The sequence below is a fragment of the Perissodus microlepis genome, chromosome 7 (assembly GCF_051167445.1).
Source record: "Perissodus microlepis isolate ML-2025 ecotype Zambia chromosome 7, ASM5116744v1, whole genome shotgun sequence".
Taxonomy (NCBI): Eukaryota; Metazoa; Chordata; class Actinopteri; order Cichliformes; family Cichlidae; genus Perissodus; species Perissodus microlepis.
In genome coordinates, this window is record NC_140467.1 from 59,671,407 (window position 1) to 59,692,158 (window position 20,752).

The following is a 20,752-nucleotide window of genomic DNA, read 5'->3' on the forward strand; positions in this document are numbered from 1 at the left end:
CTCTGTTTTGTTCCGGTAGCGCTTCCGGGTTCTAATGTTTACATCTGGGAGCCGCTACAAAGCACACAGTTTGTTTTCCAGGCTAATGAAAACCTTCTTGCACGTTAAGAACAGCATGTTTTCCAAGTGCTAGGACCTGTGCACAGTCACGGTAGGCCCTCCATGACGAGTGCTGTAATTATTATGTCACGTGTGTTGTGTTTTAACACGTCAGCTAACAAATGTAGCAGGCTCACTCATGCTAACCAGCTAACGCTAGTTGAATTAATCTGTAAACAAAATCTTGTTGGAGTGTAAAAACAATATCCGGGACCATTGTCACGGTTTTTGTTTTATCGGGGGCTTAAATCAAAGGTGCTACGGCTTGATTGGCATTAGTATCCTGTTAACTTTATCCATGGAGGGAGTTCCTGTGTCATCAATGTTAAAGATTTCTTAGAAAAAAAGATAAAATGTATCCCAGAAGATGTGCAGATGGACTTATTATGTTCTTTAAAGTAAAACGAAGGTTTCAGAGAATATTAAATGAGGTTAAAAAAATGTTGTATTTATTATACAGCTGTTTTTTTATGAGGGAAAAAACCTCGTTCTGCCCCATGGACTCACCGACCACTTCATTAGGTATAGCTGGTCGTTGACAGATATCTAATCAGCCAATCACGTGGCAGCAACATAGTACATTTAGGCATGTAGACATGGCCAAGAGGACGTTCAAACTGAGCATCAGTGACATGGCTGTTGGCGGCAGATCGGCTGGTCTGAGTATTTCAGAAATTGTTGGATTTTTCCACAGAACCATTGCTAAAGTTTACAGAGAGTGGTTCAAAAAAGTGAAAATATTAAGTGAACAGCAGTTCTCCAGGTGAAAACACCTTATTGATGTCAGATGTCAGAAGAGTTTGGCCAGACTGCTTCAGGCTGATAGTAAGACAATGTCAACTCAAACACCCACTCACTACAGCCAAGGTATGCAGAAAAGCATCTCTGAACATTGAAGCAGATGGGCTATAGCAGCAGAAGACCACACGGATTGTCACTCCTGACAGGAAAGAACAGGAAAATGAGGCTACAATTTGCACAGGCTCACTAGAACTGGACAATAGAGGAGTGAAAAAACATTTCCTGGTCTGAATTTGACATTTGACAAAAAACATGAAAATCATGGCTCTGTCCTACTTTGTATCAAAAGTTCAGGCTGCTGGTGATGGCGTAAAGGTGTAGGAGATATTTTCTTGGCACACTTTGTGCCCCTTAATAGCAGCTGAATATCACTGAAATACCACAGCCTACCTGAATATTTCTGCTGACCATGTCCATTGCTTTATGACCATAGTGAATGCATCTTCTGATGCCTGCTTCTAATAGGATAATGCACCATGTCACAAAGCTCAAACAATCTCAAACTAGTTTCTTGAACTGGACTAAAATTACATCCACAGTCACAGAGTACTTTTGGGATGTGGTGGAACAGTAGATTCACATGATGGGTATGTAGCCAACAGTCTGCAGCAACTGTGTGATGGTTTCATGTCAGTATGAACCAAAATCTCTGAGTAAAGTTTCCAGCACCTTGTTGAATCTATAGCAAGAAGAATTATGGCAACTGAAGGACAAAGAGGTCCAACCTGCTACTAACATGGTGTACTTAATAATAATAAAATAATAAAGTGCTTGGTGAGTTTATGTACACGTTGATCCACGCTTCCTGCCTCCTTCATCCTTGTTTGAATGATGACAACATTTCACAAGTTTTTACATTTTACAACTGGTTCTGGTTCTAAATGAAACTTTGGAGCAACATAATAAACAGGATTGATCAATTTGTAGTAAATAGTCTGCGGTACCTTACTTGACAGAACGTATTAATTTTTCTGTTGTTGGCCATAACAAAATGTAATTTAATCTTTAGTAAATAAAATCTCATTAAAAATAGGAAATGGGTTAAATATTTCTATCACAATCCTGATGATTTTGCTTTCATAGAAAGCCAAAACTCTTTGGTGAGCACAAAATATGCACAAAAAACCCCTGATATGTATCTGTGGTTGTGTTTAGATGGAACTAAAACTCAGAAATGCTAAATATTTTAAATATTTTATTGTTTATTACACTGACACAGGCAGCCTTCACGAAATCAGCTGCTGACAAAAATAACAATAAATGATGAAGAAGAAAAGTAGACATACAAGGTCTTCTGAGACTCCGCAAAAGCTCAGCAGGACGCCGATGCCAGTGGATGTCACCAGTGAGAAGAGGTCACCTGGAAACAGAGGGCGACCTCGGAAGACTGCCGCTGTAACCACAGATAGTTTCTACCTGAATGACTGTGCAACAGAAAAGACCACCGATGCAGACTTCAATGTGACGACAGTTGAAGACGCCCAGAAACCTCCAGAGACTAAGTCCAGATCTTCAGGTTAGTGGCTCACTACGCCCGTTTTAAACACAGAAAGTTGATGTTAGTGTAAGCTATTGTTGGATATTTGTCATGTGATTCTCAAACTATTTAACTTAGCAAAGCCGGTGCTGACATTGAGTGCAGAAAAAACAATGTTACGGGCCTCTAATCAGAGGTAGATCCTGTGTGTTTGGCACAAACCAAGTAAAATAGAGTATACTGTATATTTCTCTGTTAATGTGGACACTAGTAAATTGTATTATTGGAGCACTGTAAGATGAAATCAAGTTGTGATGCCCCCTCAGGTAGACTCTCTGCTGCTGTCTGCCGGCTTTGTCACGGGAAGTTTTCTCCGCGCAGCTTGCGGCACGCCTTCAACAAATGGCCTCGGGATTCCCTCAGTATCGTAGACGAGGAGTCGGACGCTGTGGCCCAGTCACCGCTTCTGTTCCACACAGACTTCCAAAGGCTGGTCGGGGTCCAGGTGGACCGTGACCCTCGGCTTTCGGAATTTATTTGCAAGAAATGCCATGCAAAGTTTTACAAGTGCCAAAGCATCCTGATCCGGTTTCTGCAGAGAGTCAATCTCCCGCCTGTGGGGAAGGAGAACCTGAAAAATCAGTGAGTCAATAAAAAAACAAATATATCTACCTGAGGGTGACTGTAAAGTGTTTTTACTGCAGAAAAACATGGGGAAGTGTTTGTGTCTGTTTCAGGAAGAATGCAAAGGGTCCAGAGTCCTCTGTAAACCATTGCTCATCAAGTAAGTAAAACATTACTTCCTCACTCCATCTTGCTGAAGTTCCATAAGTTGAACTGTTCTAACAGGCTCTTCTGTTTTCTTCAGCTCCCTCATCCTTTACCTCAGACACAAAGTGCCTCCACAGTCTGGTGTCCTGGGCTCATCACCACGGAGAGGCCTGCCGCTCCTGCCCCGACCTGAAGGAGGTGCTGGAGGGCCAGTGCCTGGGCGCCATTAAGGCTGTTTGGGGTTGCGTCGATGGTCACAGATACATCATGGACACTCACCGCAGCACTACCTCCAACCAGTGCTCGAGCAACAGAGCATTAGGGAGTGGGAGGGGTGATGGAGCAATGTCAGAGGAGGAGGAACAAGAACAAGACGGCGAGGAAGACGAAGAGGAGCAATCCGGCGGGAACGGAATGACCTCATCGAGAAGTACTAGTACTGTGGTTCAGCGCAGTCCACCTGCAGCAACGGCTCAGACGCAGAGCTCAGCGCCTGATGACTGGACGGGCGACAATGAAGGTGGGAATGCTTACAGTCGTTCAGACTAACACTGGGACTACCGGTGTATCAGCCCTCTTCAGTTGTTTCAAGATGTTTTATGTTGTACAATAAAAGACTCGCACAAGATCAGAGATAAAACCCCAACAATCAGATAATCACTGTGCTCAGTGATGGGGAGCCACCTCCTTTCGATGTGTAGGAGCAGCAGCTTTACTCTGAGCACCTCCCGGATGGCTGAACTTCTCACCCGATCTCTAAGGGAGAGGCCAGTCACCCTTCAGGGGAAGCTCATTTCTGCTGCTTGTATCCGCAATCTCATTCTTTCGGTCACTACCCACAGCTCGTGACCATAGGTGAGGGTGGGACGTAGATCGACCGGTAAATTGAGAGCTTCGTTTTTACATTCAGCTCTCTCTTCACCACAAGGCTGAAGAGGCTGAGGAGTATGATCCCCTATAGTTGGAACACAACCTCTGGTCCCCCTTCTTAAAACTGGGGACCACCAGCCCGGTCAGGAGTTTTTTTAACTCCCTCAGTGACCTCGCCTTCAGAGATAGGTGAGTTGTCCCCCTTGTCCCCAGACTCTGCTTCCTCCATGGAAGACGTGCCGGTGGGATTAAGGAGGTCCTAGAAGTATTCCTTCCAGCGCTCGACAATGTTCTCAGTCAAAGTCAGCAGCGCTCCACCAGCACTATACACAGCGCAGGTAGAGCACTGCTTTCCCCTCCTGACTCGCCTGACGGTTCACCAGAATCTCTTGGAGGCAGTCCGAAAGTCTTTTTCCATGGCCTCGCTGAACTCCTCCCACACTCAAAGTTTTCCTTCATCCACTGCTCGAGCTGTGTTCCGTTTGGCCTGTCGGTACATGTCCCACAGGCTAACCAAGCCTGATAGGACTCCTTCTTCAGCCTCATGGCTCCCTTCACCTTGCAGCCGCAGCTGAGTGCAACGGCTTCGGCAATAGACGTGCTGAACATGGTCCATTCAATTCAATTTTATTTTATTTATATAGCACCAAATCATACCAACAGTTGCCTCGAGGCGCATTTGGACTCAGTGTCCCCAGTCTCCCTCGGGATGCTGTTGAAGATCTTGCAGACCATCTGCACATAAATGTTCATATTTTTTATTTTCATCAAATAAAAATATATGATTGATTCACATCAGCGTGTCTGAATATCAGTTCATTTTGAAGAAATGAGAATGAGTGTTTCCAAGATAAAATATTAAAGATGTGTATTCATTTTTGGAGACTCAAGACTGATGTACACAGACATTCCAGCTGAAATATAGAAAATACTTTTTCTTCTTCTGCACATACTGAAACCCATGTTAAGACCTCATCATTGCTCATATTAACATTTTCTTCTCCTCTCTCCTTCAGATTACACAGGTCACGAGGAGGCCTTGTCTCCTGCTCCCGGTCAGCTGGAGGACAGAACTGCTGGCAGTGATCTTTCTGACAGGTTGGTCCCACAGTTCATATTTACTGGTGGTTTGGCAATTATTAGAAATTGAAATTTTTGAAATTTTGTGTTTGTGTGTGTCCAGGGTCATCTCTGAAGATGAGTTTGATGAGGGTAGAAAAGGAGGGCTGTCTGATGAGGAGTTTGAGCCATACTCGGAGAAGAGGTGGGTGCAAATAGAAAAGACGGGACTGCTATGGTGAAGTAAAGGGAGTGGAAACACCACCTTATCTCACTATCTGTTATCACCGGTCTACGGGGCCTTTAGTGTAGATCAGCCTGTGAATGTAACACGATAACGGCCGATGTAGATTTGATTCGTTTAGTGTTAAGTCTTGCCAGTCAGCAGCTGTGCAGGCTGTTATTATGAAGCCTCTAAGTATGGGTCTCCATTGATATAAAAGCAGCATGTAAAGAATCACAAGTCTTTAAAAGGTTTGCTGACTGGCCACAGTCACAGTTACACTCTGACAATAATGGGTAAAAGAAAGAAAAAACCTTTACTACAGTAAAAATTAGAAGCCTGTGCCTGCTACCACACAGCTGCTCTATAATGAACCTCAGCTGTGCACATACATCAGGGCAACAGGTTCATGTTTCCTGGTTGAGCTGTTAATTTGCTCTTTGGAGGCAGGGATGGGACAGTGACCATCTTTGCAGTTACAGAATATGTTCCATGTCTTTCTCTCATAAGCTCTCACTGAATTTATTTTCCCCTTATCCTTCTAGAGCCCACAGGGTCAACGTCCCAAACAAGAGAAGAAAAAGCTCAAAGGCCCCAGAGGAGCCCAAAATCAGAAAGAAGCCTGGACCCAAGCCAGGCTGGAAGAATAAGTTCAAACCTAAGGGGTACGTGATGCAGCTTCCATTAAGGTCATTTTCAGCTTGGGTGTAGTTTATTCTTTGCTTCAGTTAACGTTAGTCAGTTTTTTTAGAAGAAATGCAGATTAACAATCTGTGTGTTTCTTTTTCAAAGGGAGGAGCTCCCCAACATCTACAAGTGTCCATATCAGGGTTGTACGGCTGTCTACAGAGCTCCCGATGGTCTCAAGGTCAGAATTCACTGCTCACTGTTAAATGAAGCCACCTTCAGTTGTGCATGTTTCCGTGCACTAGTTTTGATCTCCTGTATGAATAATCTTGGCTTGCTTTTCTTTAAAAACTTGGGATAACAGTGTCAGATGATTGGAGAAATGCTTCTTTATTAAATATTGTTTATCTGTTTTCAGCAAGGTGAAACAATTCCTGAACATAGCGCTGTCAGAGGTCTGTTTACTGCTAACTATAAAGTGAAATGAATTTAATATGTATGAATGAAATAAAAACAGATGAGATTGATTGTTGCAGATTGGTAATAGTATCAGAGATTAACATTCTCTAATGTTAAAACAACAAAAAAGAATAATAATGAGTTATTTCCATTTCAAATGAATTGTCCTTGACTGAAAGCAGTTAAAATGAATGAGAGCACACGCGCTCTGCCTTCATCTGTATATACGACTGATTGTGTTCCTGTTTGCTGACTTTTTAGAAACACATCAAGGAACATCACGAGGAGGTGAGGGAGCGACCGTGCCCTCACCCTGGCTGCAACAAGGTTTTCATGATCGACCGCTACCTGCAGCGGCATGTCAAGCTCATCCACACAGGTGAGATGTCAGGTTTGACTGACTTTCTGGCTTTCCAGCTTTAGTCATCCAGCTTTGAGTGAGAAATAATTCTTTATAACTGTTTTTATGCATGCTTTTCACATTTAGGCTGTTTCTGAAGAATGATACACGAATCTAAAAGTTTCCTCAGACACGTGGAACGCAGTACTGATGTTACTAAATCAGTCATTTCCATTTCTATGCATTTATTGTTAGCATTGCATAAATTAATGTTTATAAAGATTTTTTTTTACCTTACTTTAATGTCTGAATTTGTGGCTCATGCTCGTCGTGTCTGTGTGCTTCCAGAGGAGAGGAATTACATTTGTGACCAGTGCGGTCAAACCTTCAAACAAAGAAAACACCTATCAGTTCACCAGATGAGGCATTCGGGGGCCAAGCCACTACAGTAAGTCCTTTAACATTTTTGTAGCTCATGAGCCGTCAAACTCTTTTGGTGGCTTCAGATTGATTTTACAAACCTTTAATTGTTTCCTGTTTTCATCACAGAACCACAGAATATGCTTTCAACTGAACAAGTCATATATACCATCAAATGTATGCACATAGATTTATGTATCTGCATGATCCTCCAAGTTGGGAGATCATCTTCCTCCGGTGCATCCTGCTGGCAGACGGTCATACTGGGATCAAGAGTTTGATAGCCAAGTCAAAGTTTCAGCCTATTTATTTCTCCCCCTCAAATTCAGGGATTTGGAAAACATCGATAGAACAACGACATCAGTAAATATCCTTTTTGACTGATATCAGAAAACGGGTTTTTCTGGAACTGTATTTTACAGTATTTCAAATGTTTAGCCACTACAATTTTATATGCAGAATATGTATGGAAAGTGATGAGCTCGGAGCCTAGAGACCAAAGTCGTCTTCTGTTATTGGAAATAAATCTTTGAAACGAGACTTTCAAAAGTCAAAATAAAATAGAGAAAAATAGTGGCACAAGAACTGAGCCCTAAGGAATTCCATAAGAGGACAAACAGAAATTCACTTTTTTGAGAGAGCGAGAGGAATGAAACTAACCCATGTTTCCCAGTTTAAAAGCCAGAACCCCAGACAGGAGAAATTATAAATGCTTTTGTTTTTTCCTCCTATCAGATGTGAGGTTTGTGGCTTCCAGTGTCGCCAGCGAGCATCACTGAAATACCACATGACCAAACACAAAGCCGAGGCCGACCTGGAGTTTGAGTGCTTGATGTGCAGCAAGCGTTTCGAGAAGGCCCACAACCTGAACGTGCACATGTCCATGGTGCACCCGCTGACACAGGCTGAGGCTCAGAGGGGCAGCGGGCAGCAGCAGCAGACATACCCGGACCTACACACCATCACGCTGACCGGGGAGGTGGTTCAGCAAGAGCAAGACAGATGACAGAAGGAAGTCTTGATTCAAGGCAGAGATACTTGAACTGTGGCACAGGACCCAGAAACAAAACAGCAATGTAGCACGGAGTTTCATTTTAGCATCAGCAGTTGAGTTCATCCAGTGTTCCTTCACACTGACGCTCATGACCTTCTTAAGACTTTTCAGTCGATTTGTTGACGACACAGCAGAAAAGACATTAGGTAAGAGTTCAGTGTCAAAGCAATGTTTCTTTACATTGTGCAATTAATATAACGATTCATGAGTTATATTGATCACCTGGTATTCTCTAACTGAGAGGCCAAAAGGACAAATCATCCATCTTCTGCAACAAACACATTGCTTCCTGTAACTGTTTCCAGAATAAAACGGATTGTTTATTTGCTTTTATTGTGAAACAGCAGCAGTAGGAAATGTGAGGCTGGCAGTCAGGGTTCACCATATATCATATTAAAAGTTAGTACAATTATGACTCTGTGAAATCTGAGGATAATAACTTGAAAAGAGAACAGTACGGTGGCCCTGAGAGCTCAACGCACTCATCACACTGACTCTTGATAGATAAAACAACCAAAAATTCCAAATACTGAAAAAGATGCTGCCAAGTAGACCAGACTCCAACTAAAATACAGCTCAGTCGTGATGGGTGTTACTGAAGCTGACCTTCTGACAGAAATTAGAATATGAACTAAAATAAAATTTTACAGTAAGTTAAATCAGATGTTTTACACTGCTGCTCAGAGTCTGACAATAACTGATTTTGTAGGCTTTGTGAGTAATCAGCTGTTAAGACCACCGTGTTGTTAATCTTGAATACCTTCATTTAATATCTGACATTCACATTACTGACTGTGTAACCGGCTTAAATGCAGCTGTAATACTGAGACCTTCTCTTTGCCTGATCCAAGTAAAGCGTCTGTATGTGCTGCAGTTCCAGGAAGTTTTCTTATCGGCTCACTGCTTTTATTAAGTTATTACAAATCAAAGTCTTCTTTTGAATTGTAGCATTGAAAGGGCTTCAGATGTACATGTGTGTAAGAAAGCGTGTAATGTGTAAAAAAAGAAGAAAAAAAACTCCCAGTGTGAATAAAACAGGTTTTCTTTTTACAAAGCCGAGTCTGAACAGTGCAGTGTTTCAACGTGTTTCTGTTGGAGGGAGGGTTGGAATATTAGCGTGGAGAGATCTCGGTCAATTAGAGGAAGTCCATCTCTGGGCTGGAAGGCTCGAGCTGCACAGACAGCGCCGCTGCCAGCTCCGGGTCCAGTTCTGCACTCAAGGATTCCAGCTGGACCGAGAAAACCACAAGCAGATAGGCAGGACAGGAAGGAGATATGAAGGTGTGAGACAGGTGTGAAAGAGGCAACGGGTAATATACATGCTGATGCACCTTCTGCTCACCTGTCGGAGCTGCCCCGAAGAGAGTAAAGTCAGAGGCGTTTGCGAGATGGCTCTCAGAAGAAACTGCTTGGTGCGGCCAAGGATGTGGGAAGGCTCCGCCTACCAAAACAGATGATGAACGTGAGTCCAGAGCAGTGTGCCAACTCCAATACTGCCATATGACCAGTTAGAAGTTAGAGTACAAACCACCAGCTGCTTCTTAGAGGATTCAGTGTCAGGTGATTGAGTGTCTCCTTCCAGGAAGAGCTGCAGCATGCTCAGGTAGCAGACGATGGCAGTATGGAGGAACCCTGGACAACGCACAGCTCTCTGTAGGAGCTCGGCGCTTTGCAGGAGCAGCAAACTGATTGGCCATGAACACAAGGAAATTTAGAAGGTACAACAGGTACAAATATTGATAAGAGGTGAGGTTGGAACTTCCATCTTGTCACGTTTGTGTGTTTTGGCCTGTTGTCGTTCCTAATGTGATGACGCGTCAGCTTTAGTGCAGAGCAGCATTTAATTTATGTGGCATTCATGAATCAACCTAGCTGTTTGCAAGGCCCCACCTCCACTAAGCAGCTGCAACACTCACCTGCAGAAAGCCCACGGCATTAGTTTTGTAAAGTCATCTGACGTCACCATGGTAACCGACTGATAAATGCTTTGCTCTAGAATTGAGTGAAAAATAAAAACGCAGCACATCAGTTCAACCACATCAAATTCAAATCAGATTTAAAAGATGACCGGAGCGCCGAGCTGCTGTTCACCTTACCGCTGGACTTAAAGATGAGCAGCCAATCAGGAGAGTCCATCAACACAGCCAGGAGCTCTGTGCATGAAGCCCGGCCTTCTTCATAGCTCTTCTCCTAGAGGAAAAAAAAACCCCATGCACGTTATAAAACACAGACAGAAATAACAATACAGTCTTGTCTTTTCCTCTTCAATTTATTTTGCATTATTTTCCATTCATATCCATTTCCCTCCTATCCCAGCTCTCATTGGTTGACGGGCAGGTGCTCACATGGACACAAATCCATAAAAAGGACTTTTATACACGCAGAATATCAAAAGCAGCACCAGGGTCCAGAGGTTGGGGTCAAGACCATACTGCTAATAAAATACTGTTATCCTACAAATTGAAATAAAATAAGGAATTATCATATTTAAATTGCTAATGTTATGTTCATATAAGTTGTGCATGTCTTCACAGTCAGTTCCTGTGTTCCTGGACTGTTTCTGTGTAGGATTCGTGGAACAAAAACAGACTAGACAAATGCATTGGAAAGACCTGGGGTCCGTTCTTCGTACCTCGCTTACTACATCCAAGATCAAATCATCGCGCCAACTTTGAGCTCGCTATTCCGGTTCTCCGAACACACCTGTTGTTGACGATTAGTACAGCTGGATGAAGTAATGTGAGATCACTGGGTGGCTTAAAAGGGGCTACGCATCGATAGTAGAAACATTGATCGGCAACCCTTTGATTGGTCGGCAAAAATGTCGAAGGAGCGCGCTCAGTATTTTTCGGCAGCAGAGCAAGAACTCTTGATTGATGGATTTCAGGAGTTTCAGAGTTTAATTAAAACGCAAGGGAACACTGCAAAGGCTGCAAAAGCAAGGAGAGAGGGCTGGCAGAAAGTCGCTGACAAATTAAACTCGTAAGTAATTTAATAATAATAATAATAATAATAATGGATTGGATTTATATAGTGCTTTTCAAGGCACCCAAAGCGCTTTACAATGCCACTATTCATTCACTCTCGCATTCACACACTGGTGGAGGCAAGCTACGGTTGTAGCCACAGCTGCCCTGGGGCAGACTGACAGAAGCGAGGCTGCCATATCGCGCCATCGGCCCCTCTGGCCAACACCAGTAGGCGGTAGGGTAAATTTATTATATTATATTACATTATATCCTCTTTCACATTAGAGCCACAACAGGACCCACTAGAACATGGGAACAAGTAAAAGTGAAATATAAGAATATTCTACAGAATGGTGATATTTATCACTTATATTGCTTTTAGTCTCTTGAAAAGAGACCCTGAAATAATCTGTTTGTTTATAACAGCAACCAAGAAAAGGGCAGAGCAAAAAAAAGACAGGTGGTGGTCCTGCACCCCCTCGTCAACAAGTTGGTTAAGTAAATAATACCCTCACGGGAAAATCGATATCTCTCTATGAGCACACTGTCGCACTGAGCTAAAGGATCCTGTCTATCCCGCAATATACGCTGAATTCTGAAAACTCTCCTTATCAATCTTGCACCTTCCGCAATGGGTTGCTCGCGTACAAACGGACAGGACATGGCTGCGACAGACTTCCCAAATCCACCTTCGCTTTTATAGCCGTGGTCTCTCATCATGATTACACGAAGTAATTTACTATTACTACTCTAAAATATGAATTACATCTGACATAATCAAATACATGAAATAGAATGATTAATAGTACATTTCCCTTTTTTTAGGGAATGACCTGTATGTATCTGTATGAAATCAATAAAAGAATCAAATACTGCATTATCTTTAGTTACATTGATAATATTTATTTATGGAAAAACAGTGGATAAATATCGCTGTTGCTTTCGTATAAATGAAGCGGACATACCTGAGTGGCCGCGATCTAATCCTGTTTACATAAAGTAAGCCTGCTCCCAAGCAGGTTTACGCTTACGGATCTGTTGCTATGACAGCAAGTCCCGGATGAGCTTCGGAGAACCGAACGATCCAAGATCACGCGAAATCGTCAACAATCAAATCCAGCTAACTTACTTAGCGAGGTACGAAGAACGGACCCCTGTTTCCAATCTGAGAACTTGTTTATGAGTGTGAATGTTGCACAGTTCTAAATTCCAGCATTGTTGTTTAGGTGGTCAGTTACCTGAGGATATAGCAGTGTTGTCAGGTGGTCGTTAACGCACAGGAAAAGAAGGAAAACGAGCACCTGGAAGCAGAAACACAACAGCATTTTTGAAAAAGTGACTGAAAGTTTAGATTTATATAACTTTCATCCACATTGTTAGACTTTTATTATGTTCTGTTATGTTGTAATCAAACTGCCTGTATGTGAATTGTATATAATAAATTTAAATATAGGAGCCGAATTAACAGCTGCTGAGAATGACTCCATAAAACCACCCAACGTTTTTTCAGAAAAGGGCAGCAGCTGCAAGTCTTTTGTTGCTGTTGATTGGCTAACTTTGGATGCTCTGTTCAAAAGAGCACAGTGGATTTGTCTTATTAAACTAACCCTTTCAGCTTCTCTCACTTGAAGGCTACACTTCTTTTAAGCCAGCTTTCGTCTGAGTGGCTGGTGGTGGGTGGGGCTTCTGAAGAATTCACAGTCTTTTGCCCATTAGATAGAATTAGATGGTGCACTAACGGTGAAAAAATGGACAGCATGTAGAATTAGTTTTATTCTCTCACCTGTCTGTATTTGGAGTCTCTGTCTGGTCGCAGGAAATTCAAAGCAGCTTTGAAGCTCGGCTTGTTTGCCTCACAGCCTCGCCAGACACGATGAAGGCTGGCCGCCAGCAGCAGAGCTGCAGCTGGAGGCATCTGCAGCAGCTGGCCTTTCTCCAAACTGCAGAGCAGATAGAAAGAAAAACTTTAACATGGGGTTTCTGTAGGGTTCACCAAGCTAATTAGACACTTTTGAGAACTATTAGAACCAGAGGAGGATTCATTTAATATGTTTCACCATAAGTGAAAAGCAACAAGCATTTATGTCTGCATCACATTTAGAGGACTACTCTGGACTAATGCAGCCACAACAAACCCCATGAAGCTCATGAAGGTGGCTGATACGAAGAAAAGTGTGCAAAGCTGTTACAGACATCAAGGGAGTCTAAGATGTGAACATATTTCATGTGACTTGTTCAGGTGTGAGCAGCTGTGAGGAGGTGTACATAATTTGCTGACAGTGGTTCATGAAGGAGGCGTTACCTGCAGGCCCAGTGCTGACATTCCGTGAGGAGCTGCAGCTGCTCCGGCAGCGTCTGTTCATCACACAGACGACGCCACAGTGACAACAGGACCGGACAGAGACGCTGCCACCAGTGCTGCACACGGACACACAACAAAGACGCTATATTACTGTCATGTCTCTACACAACATCGCAGGCTTCACACAGGCTCTAATAGATCACTGATCTGTGATTCCAGTGATAAAAGATTTTAGGACTTTCTAAATATTGAAGGTGCCAAATGTGTTCAAAGGCATTTTAGTCAGAATGAACAGACAGTACCACTGTGGAGATCAACAAAACAGGACATTGCACGCTGATCTGAGACCAGGCTTTGTTGACTTCATATCTTGGTTGTCCACAACGTACACTGGCACCTAACAGACCCTGGAGAGGAAGCACACCTCTCAATAATCTCACAAGCTCACCTAAAGGTACAAACTGTATGAACTTTAGATTTCAGAAAGATTCTTACTCTCAGGAAGTGTGCAGTTATCTTGCAGGACAGCACGCCTGCTGGAGAACACGCTTTCCTCTAGTGCATGAACAGAGGGGAGTGCAGGTGAAAAAAGAGGTGAGCATAAAAAGTACTTTTCCAGCCAAACATCTAAATCAGATTAATAAGAGACATTAAATGAGCTGCTCACCTGATGCTGGTTGATGTGTTCTATTAGCTTGTTGCAGCTCAGTGTTGTTTCCCCTCCATCAGTGTTTACTTTAATCAACAACACAGCTGGAAGAGCCAGGAGCACTCTGACACACACACAAACAGCAATTCAGTGGATTAACAATCGCAATGAGCCGACACGTATCACAGAACGAGTGTGCCAACAATACCCCATCAGCCTTTTACAGCCCCCCCCTTTGGCCACGCCCCTGCAATGCCTCCCTTCTCATATTTAACAGCGTACCTGTTCCATGTATGCAGCAAGCGCTGCAGGCTGACGTCAGTGCTGATGCTCTGTGAGGTCACTGTAGAGGAGCATCTCTGAAACAACACCTCAAACAGGGAGTCACCCACACCAGCTCTGCTGCCACGGCTGCCAGACCGCTCCATCATGTCCATCTCATAGACAAGCTCCTGCACATACACAAGCACGTAAGTGTTATTCACTAGTTTAACTGAAGTCACACAGACTGTACACTAATGAGTAAAAAACAACATGGAAGCTGATGACGCTCCAGAAGCTGCTGTGCAACTTCTGTGAACGAGGGCTTTTATTTTTTCTGTTTTTACATCTAAAAAAAGACAAACTTTACTACTACTGATATTTCTGCTTGTTCTGCAGAGTGAAGTGTGACACTTAAGGAACTTTTACCCATTCTGTAGCCATTTTTCACAAATCCACGCTCTTTAATTTTCAGGGCTTTTTTTTATTCATTGAGCATTCAGAATTTTTGTTGCATGTTTTTTAAATCAAATAAAAGGCTAAGATTATATTATTTTATTATAAGAATATATATGTAAGAAGATCACTTCACTAAAATATTTTTCTTGATCACAAAATGTTTTGTGTGAAGTTGCTAGCTTTAATACAATATACCTCAATATAAACATTATTTTTACCACACTTTATTAACTATAATGTCTATACAGCCCATCCATATGCTATTGCTGCAGAAATAAGGGAAAAAAGGAACTTTCAAAGTTACGTATCATTTTTTTATAGTCATGAATACTTTTTTAAAATTTTACTACCTGTTTCACCAATTGATAAAACTGCAGAAACAATGATAAAAATTAGCATATAAAAGTCCAGATGGTGTTACTGATCTACAGCAGTTTGACTGTTATACAGAAACAAAGCAAAACCGCCTTCTTTTTTTCCACATGTAATAATTTCTTAAATATTACATTAGATTCTTTTTTTTTTTACCAGGTTTATAATAAACAAGCTTTTCAGAGTGGTGCAGTTAGTGTACACGCACCTGGAGTCGGGACAGGATGTCTGGTAAGCAGGTTCCTCTTCCTGGCACTCTGTGCTGTTGTGCTTCCAGGCTCTGCCAACTGCTGACATCAAATATGCACACATGGACACAAATCCATAAACACTGTTTGTCAGGTTAACTGAACTTTTCCAGGCTCTAAAAGAGGTTTTTAAGTTACCACAAGCACTTTGCCTCTCCCACCGCCCCCTTCCTGACTTGAAGAAACATTTTTATTTGGGTTCTTGTCAAATATCTGACAGGTTCATTTTAAGGACTTTGCACATTAATGTTAACTACTAGTACCTTAACTGCTGGTCCATGATGGCATTAAGCAAATGAGAACAGAGGCTTTTCATGTCTCCTCCGCAGCCTCCCTGCTTCTCTGGACGAGTCAGGTAGAGCTCCATGCAGGCCCACTGCTGATACTCCTGACTGCAGAGAGGAACAAATAAATAAAAGCAGGAACCCAAACAACTTTTTTTTTTCTTTAGAGGTGCAGGGGAAGAAATTTAATCACAGAAAGAAGTATTTCAGATTTTAAGTTGACCAATCTCTCCTTCAAAGTCCTCTTCTGCACCTCTAGACCACCACAGCTTCAGTATTTTTGCTTGGAAGTCCTCTGCACAAGTTTGAGGTCTGCGGTGAAACAGCTGATTTGCAACAGGATCATAAAATTAGCAGCACCGCTTCAATTGATCTGTACGTGCATAAGGATTCATCCTGGAAGTGGAGGCTGGGCCAGTAGGGCATGTTTTTTGCCTTTTTTTCATTTTAAGGGCAGAGTTGCTAAACTTTAGATTAAACTTCCAATTGTTTTTTTAAGGCATAGATTTTATTTTCTAAACTCACACGGTGTGTTTGCCGTCTTACCGTTCAGCATCAGACAGGGCGTCCTCACTCCTCAGTACTCTCAGCTCATTAGCTAACCATTCTGAGAACAATAACTAGACAGACATAAGGAGACTTCATGATTATTACATCAATACAGCTACTCCATGAATCATTTTCTACATGCACTCAAACACCTGTGCTCATTAATGCAAACAATGTTTGCATAGGTGTGTGTTTAATGGAGAAACAGGGGACCCAGCACAGACCTGATACTGTGGTATCTGTCCAAGCTGTTGGAAGGCAGCGTTCCTCCACAGATGCCAGGCCGTCTTCCTCCAGGTGTTGTTGGAGTCAGTGATGGTGCTCCACAGCTCGGTCTGTTTCTCCTCCAGTTGTTCACTTAGCCCAGCATCAGCTACAGTTCCTCTGGCTTCAGGTAACAGTCGTGGGATGAGGTACAGAAGCTAAACACAAACACACAATAGTATAAGTAGTTTTAAGTAATGAAAGGAGGGAAGGCCCAGAAAGCTGGTTAAGACTGACGATACACAGAATGATGTAATAAAGGCAGGAGGTGTTTTTAATGAGTTTTAAGACTTTATTCTATATCGCACTTTGTTTATTCGGGCTGTTTGTTTGGCTTTATTGATTAAATAAAGGTACAAATGCAAGCACTGAGCAAAGAAGTGGTTTGCACTGTGGCTGTGCAGCGTCTGTCATGATATTTGCATTTGTTCTGCTTCTTTTTACACAATAAAATCAAAACTTTGCACCGCCCTCCTTTCATAGCCAAGGCTGAGCAAGTGTGGAGGAAACATAAACTCATTATAAACTATTTGATCACATGCTTTTATTTCAGCTTCTCAAAGGCAGGGTGCGAGGTAGTTCTGCGTTTCTGTTTTATTTTATTGCAAGTCTCAGTTTTGGACACATCTGTTTTCTAGATTTAGCCCTCAAATTTAACCCTGTGCTTAAAGGTGACCCATTATGCTCATTACCAGCAATGTTTTTATTCCTGTGCTGCACTAGAATTGCTTTGTGTTGGTTACAGTTAAAAGAAAAATTCCTTATTTGTCTCTTTTCTGTGACTTTGTGCAGCCCCTTAGGAGAAACCAGAAACCAGCTGCTTTACACCCATTAAGGCCACCTTTGACTCTTTACCCAGTGACAGCCTATAATGAATTATTATCAAAGCTCTTTTTCTGAAAAGAGTGATTTCTGTCATATTTCATACCTGCTTATAGAACAAAATGTTCGGGTTTGCATCAGAAACGAGAGCGGGTACTTTATTCTAATAGCCATCAAACCACATCTTTATTGATATATACTGAGGTGTCAAAACGTGTCATTAAGGCTACTGGGCAAAGTCATCAAATGTCATCTTTATGGGGGAAAGAGTTAAGACAGCTTTCGTCTGATTGGCTCAGTGGGTGGGGCTTCTGTGCTCACAGTCAGAGCTGTGAGTCTAAAATGGGCAAATTAGGGATATCTAATATTTAACAGTAAAAGTTCACATAGATTACTTTACATACACAGAAATCTTTAATTAAAAGTTTCCAAGAATATGAGCATCCATATTTGTCGCGGTATATATATGACAGGAAATAAGAAAAAGCATAAGACAAACAAACGGCCACCAAGAAATTATTCTGGAAAGGTTTGCATAAATTCTGGAAAGAAAAGCAATAAGCAAACCTCATCACTTAATCACATGTCAAATAAAAAAGGTTATACCTTCTTATAGAGACTATGGGGGATACAGTCCTGCTGTTGAGGCAGTGAGTCCTCTCTGCAGATCCCATAACAGACAGCTGCTACACACAACCTGGACATCCACAATGAGCCAAATCACTATTACTGAACATATATTGTAGATGTAAAGATGTGGATTGTATGCATGGCCAATCCTTGTTAGTTACAGGTGCAGGGCATTATCGTTAACAAAGGAATTAAAGATGATATCCACACACATTAACCAGTAAACTTTCTCTGCTGTAGGCACATAAAGAGAGCAAGCAATCATTAAAATGCTCCATTAAAAGTCAACATCCATGCATGGAAAGCCTCACCTGGCACAGAACAGCATGTTGGCGTGTGTGCTGCAGGACAGCGCCAAGCTCAGAGCCTCTTCAGCCGGCACTGGCTCAAGCCGAATGGGCGGCACCAACTGAACCAGAGGACCGCGAGACACCAAGGAATACAGGTGGACCAGGAATGCTGCCAGGCCGAGTATATGGGCAGCATTCAGCGACTGCCACTTCATATAGAAGAATAACAATACTTATTTTTTTTCTTAAGCATGAGAATAAAATGAAAAGTCCACGACACAAAGTGAAAGTCAGATATAAATAGAGGGAATAAATGTGGGTTTATGCACCTGGTTGTGAAGCAGGTCCCAGAGTCTGTGTATGAGGCTGGAGAGGAGCTGTGTGTTACCAAGCAGAGCGCTCACAAACCTCGAGGCCCATGGGCTTTGTCTAAAGATGCAAACAATTAGAGCAGCAGCAATTAGTCGACTGAAAGGAAACTGATTAGGATGTAATTTGACGACCAAATATAACTTTAATTTATTGTTTTCTATAGCTCTTTATATAAGAAGACTCTGAAGGTACCCTGGACAAGGTTTTATTTATCTTGCAGAGGTCAACTTTCATTTTACAGGCACTAGTTAATATTTTGGCCTTTTAATTGGACAACACGAAGGAGACACATTTTGGTTTTATCACACCTTCAAATCAGTCAGATTAGAATCAGGATTCCAGATTCGGTGTTGATGATTAGAACCTATTTAGAAACTTGTTATCTGACATTGCAAAGCTCTATTAAAGGCTTTGAGTCTGGCAAGGCATTTAACAAGAGCTCAGGATTATTTAAATATACGATTTGCAACTTTTCCTGAAAGTTCCTACTCACTTATTCGGAGGGTTTGATTTGGAAGAATTTAGCAAGCACTGGCAGAAGTTTCTTAGGATCATATTGACAACCTGAAAATGTGACAGAGAGAAAGTCAATAAAAAATTCATACTAGTTAGCACACACATACAGCAAGAGGGCTGCTGATTTATAGACTTTCATCAGTGCGTACTTTGACATGGAGCTCGGAGGATGGAGGAGCGTCAGTGTGAAGACTGATGACCTTTTGTCCAATCGGATCATTGGGACGACCAGGGAAGATAACACTGAGCGTGTGTGAGATCCTGGACAGCTGGGCCGACATGTCTGAGGACGCGTGAGTGTTGAACAAACTGTGGAGGAACCTGAACGCCTAACACAGGCTAAGCCTTCATCAAAACTATTTTGTATACTTTTTCAAACGTACACATCATTCAGTAGCTGAGCCTTTATAACAGACACTCTATTCCTGGGGGTCTTTGATTCACATACTGTGGCACCATCTTGTGGTTCACAACACAACAAGCCAAAAGCAACAAACAAAACAAAAAAACTCTTTATTAGAGTGAAAAAGGTGGAATAACATGGGGTATGCTTTAGGACAGGCCTGCCTTCTGACTGACAAGTTGGGGCCCTTTGCACGGTGAAGCATCTGGAGGCTTCACAGTGGGACATTATTAACCAGTGGCATTTTGGCTATGCCCATTTCTTATGTACAGAATGTGTACTTGTTGTTTAGCCCTCTTCTTTTTGTAAATCTGAAGTATTATATATAAGGAACCCTATAATTAGGGTCAAATTAGTTTAATTTGATGTTTAGCAACTACATCAAGGAGTTTAAACTATCAGCTAAAATATTACTAACCAAATGAAAATACAGACCTGAAAATGAGGTTTGTACGCATGTTGCTTAAGTTTAAATGCCACAAATGAAAAGTATATATAAATAAATAGAGATAAAAGATTCTTAACCGATTCCATAAGATCAGAAAGACCTAAGAAACTGGTCTCTGTGTGAATCTCTATTATAGACTGATGAAGGGTTTTCCTTGACAGAATATCAAACGTGTGAGTGAGCGCATGAACACCTTCCCACCTCCATCATTTCCATCAACGACAAGTTCTGCAAACTCCTGCAGCTGAATCTTCAGGACCTCCAGGGGGTCATCATTGCCGTCTGAACACGTGGCATTCACTGAAAACAGGAGATGATGATCAGTTTCTGACTATGAGATTGTTGTATTATATGAAATAAGTGCAAAGCTGAGGCTGCACAGGTCAGCTGCTTATTATGTATATGTACAGGGCTCTCAGGGCTGAGAGTGTGGTGACAATTAAATATAATCATCAATGAGTCTAATGTGTCACTCTCAAGCACAGCAGCTCAACTAATAGAGTCTCTGCAAAATTATACCCACGCGTAGACTGAAAAACACAAATCTGTCAAAAAGGTGACAGAATTTATTGCACCGGTTTTCACTCATCATAGAGTGAAACCTCATCTTACATCTAATCTGACTTTCCCCACATAAACTCATCACACTGAGTCATCAGTGAGTCAGTCTGATGAGTGCAGTGCTGAATGATCATGTGTGATGACACGCCTCTC

At 42.1% G+C, this 20,752-nt stretch overlaps 2 protein-coding genes across 4 annotated transcripts in view; one reads left to right on the top strand and one right to left on the bottom strand.

The window, feature by feature from the left end:
- znf276 (zinc finger protein 276) lies at nt 1–9,254 on the top strand. The gene is made up of 12 exons (XM_084936325.1): nt 1–151; nt 2,120–2,416; nt 2,704–3,019; nt 3,115–3,161; nt 3,246–3,668; nt 5,035–5,116; nt 5,202–5,282; nt 5,846–5,965; nt 6,093–6,168; nt 6,648–6,765; nt 7,075–7,174; nt 7,882–9,254. Exons 2-12 carry the CDS (start codon nt 2,161–2,163, stop codon nt 8,150–8,152), a joined length of 1,890 nt encoding a protein of 629 aa, XP_084792451.1. The 5' UTR covers nt 1–151; nt 2,120–2,160; the 3' UTR covers nt 8,153–9,254.
- fanca (FA complementation group A) overlaps nt 8,499–20,752 on the bottom strand; it is a 25,781-nt gene continuing 13,527 nt past the window's right edge. For 2 of the 3 annotated variants that reach the window (XM_084936324.1, XM_084936322.1), the window contains exons 21-42: nt 20,240–20,338; nt 19,337–19,470; nt 19,165–19,235; nt 18,629–18,728; nt 18,321–18,508; nt 17,986–18,076; nt 16,518–16,715; nt 16,291–16,364; nt 15,724–15,852; nt 15,421–15,502; nt 14,403–14,572; nt 14,139–14,244; nt 13,967–14,026; nt 13,774–13,878; nt 13,472–13,587; nt 12,953–13,109; nt 12,408–12,470; nt 10,297–10,390; nt 10,117–10,192; nt 9,729–9,885; nt 9,543–9,641; nt 8,499–9,429 (exon numbers count right to left, since the gene is read on the bottom strand). In XM_084936324.1, the coding sequence (XP_084792450.1) occupies nt 9,337–9,429; nt 9,543–9,641; nt 9,729–9,885; nt 10,117–10,192; nt 10,297–10,390; nt 12,408–12,470; nt 12,953–13,109; nt 13,472–13,587; nt 13,774–13,878; nt 13,967–14,026; nt 14,139–14,244; nt 14,403–14,572; nt 15,421–15,502; nt 15,724–15,852; nt 16,291–16,364; nt 16,518–16,715; nt 17,986–18,076; nt 18,321–18,508; nt 18,629–18,728; nt 19,165–19,235; nt 19,337–19,470; nt 20,240–20,338 (2,462 nt within the window). In that variant the 3' untranslated portion in view covers nt 8,499–9,336. The remainder of the gene's footprint in view (nt 9,430–9,542; nt 9,642–9,728; nt 9,886–10,116; nt 10,193–10,296; nt 10,391–12,407; nt 12,471–12,952; nt 13,110–13,471; nt 13,588–13,773; nt 13,879–13,966; nt 14,027–14,138; nt 14,245–14,402; nt 14,573–15,420; nt 15,503–15,723; nt 15,853–16,290; nt 16,365–16,517; nt 16,716–17,985; nt 18,077–18,320; nt 18,509–18,628; nt 18,729–19,164; nt 19,236–19,336; nt 19,471–20,239; nt 20,339–20,752) is intronic. The other variant, XM_084936323.1, reaches the window with a different exon arrangement.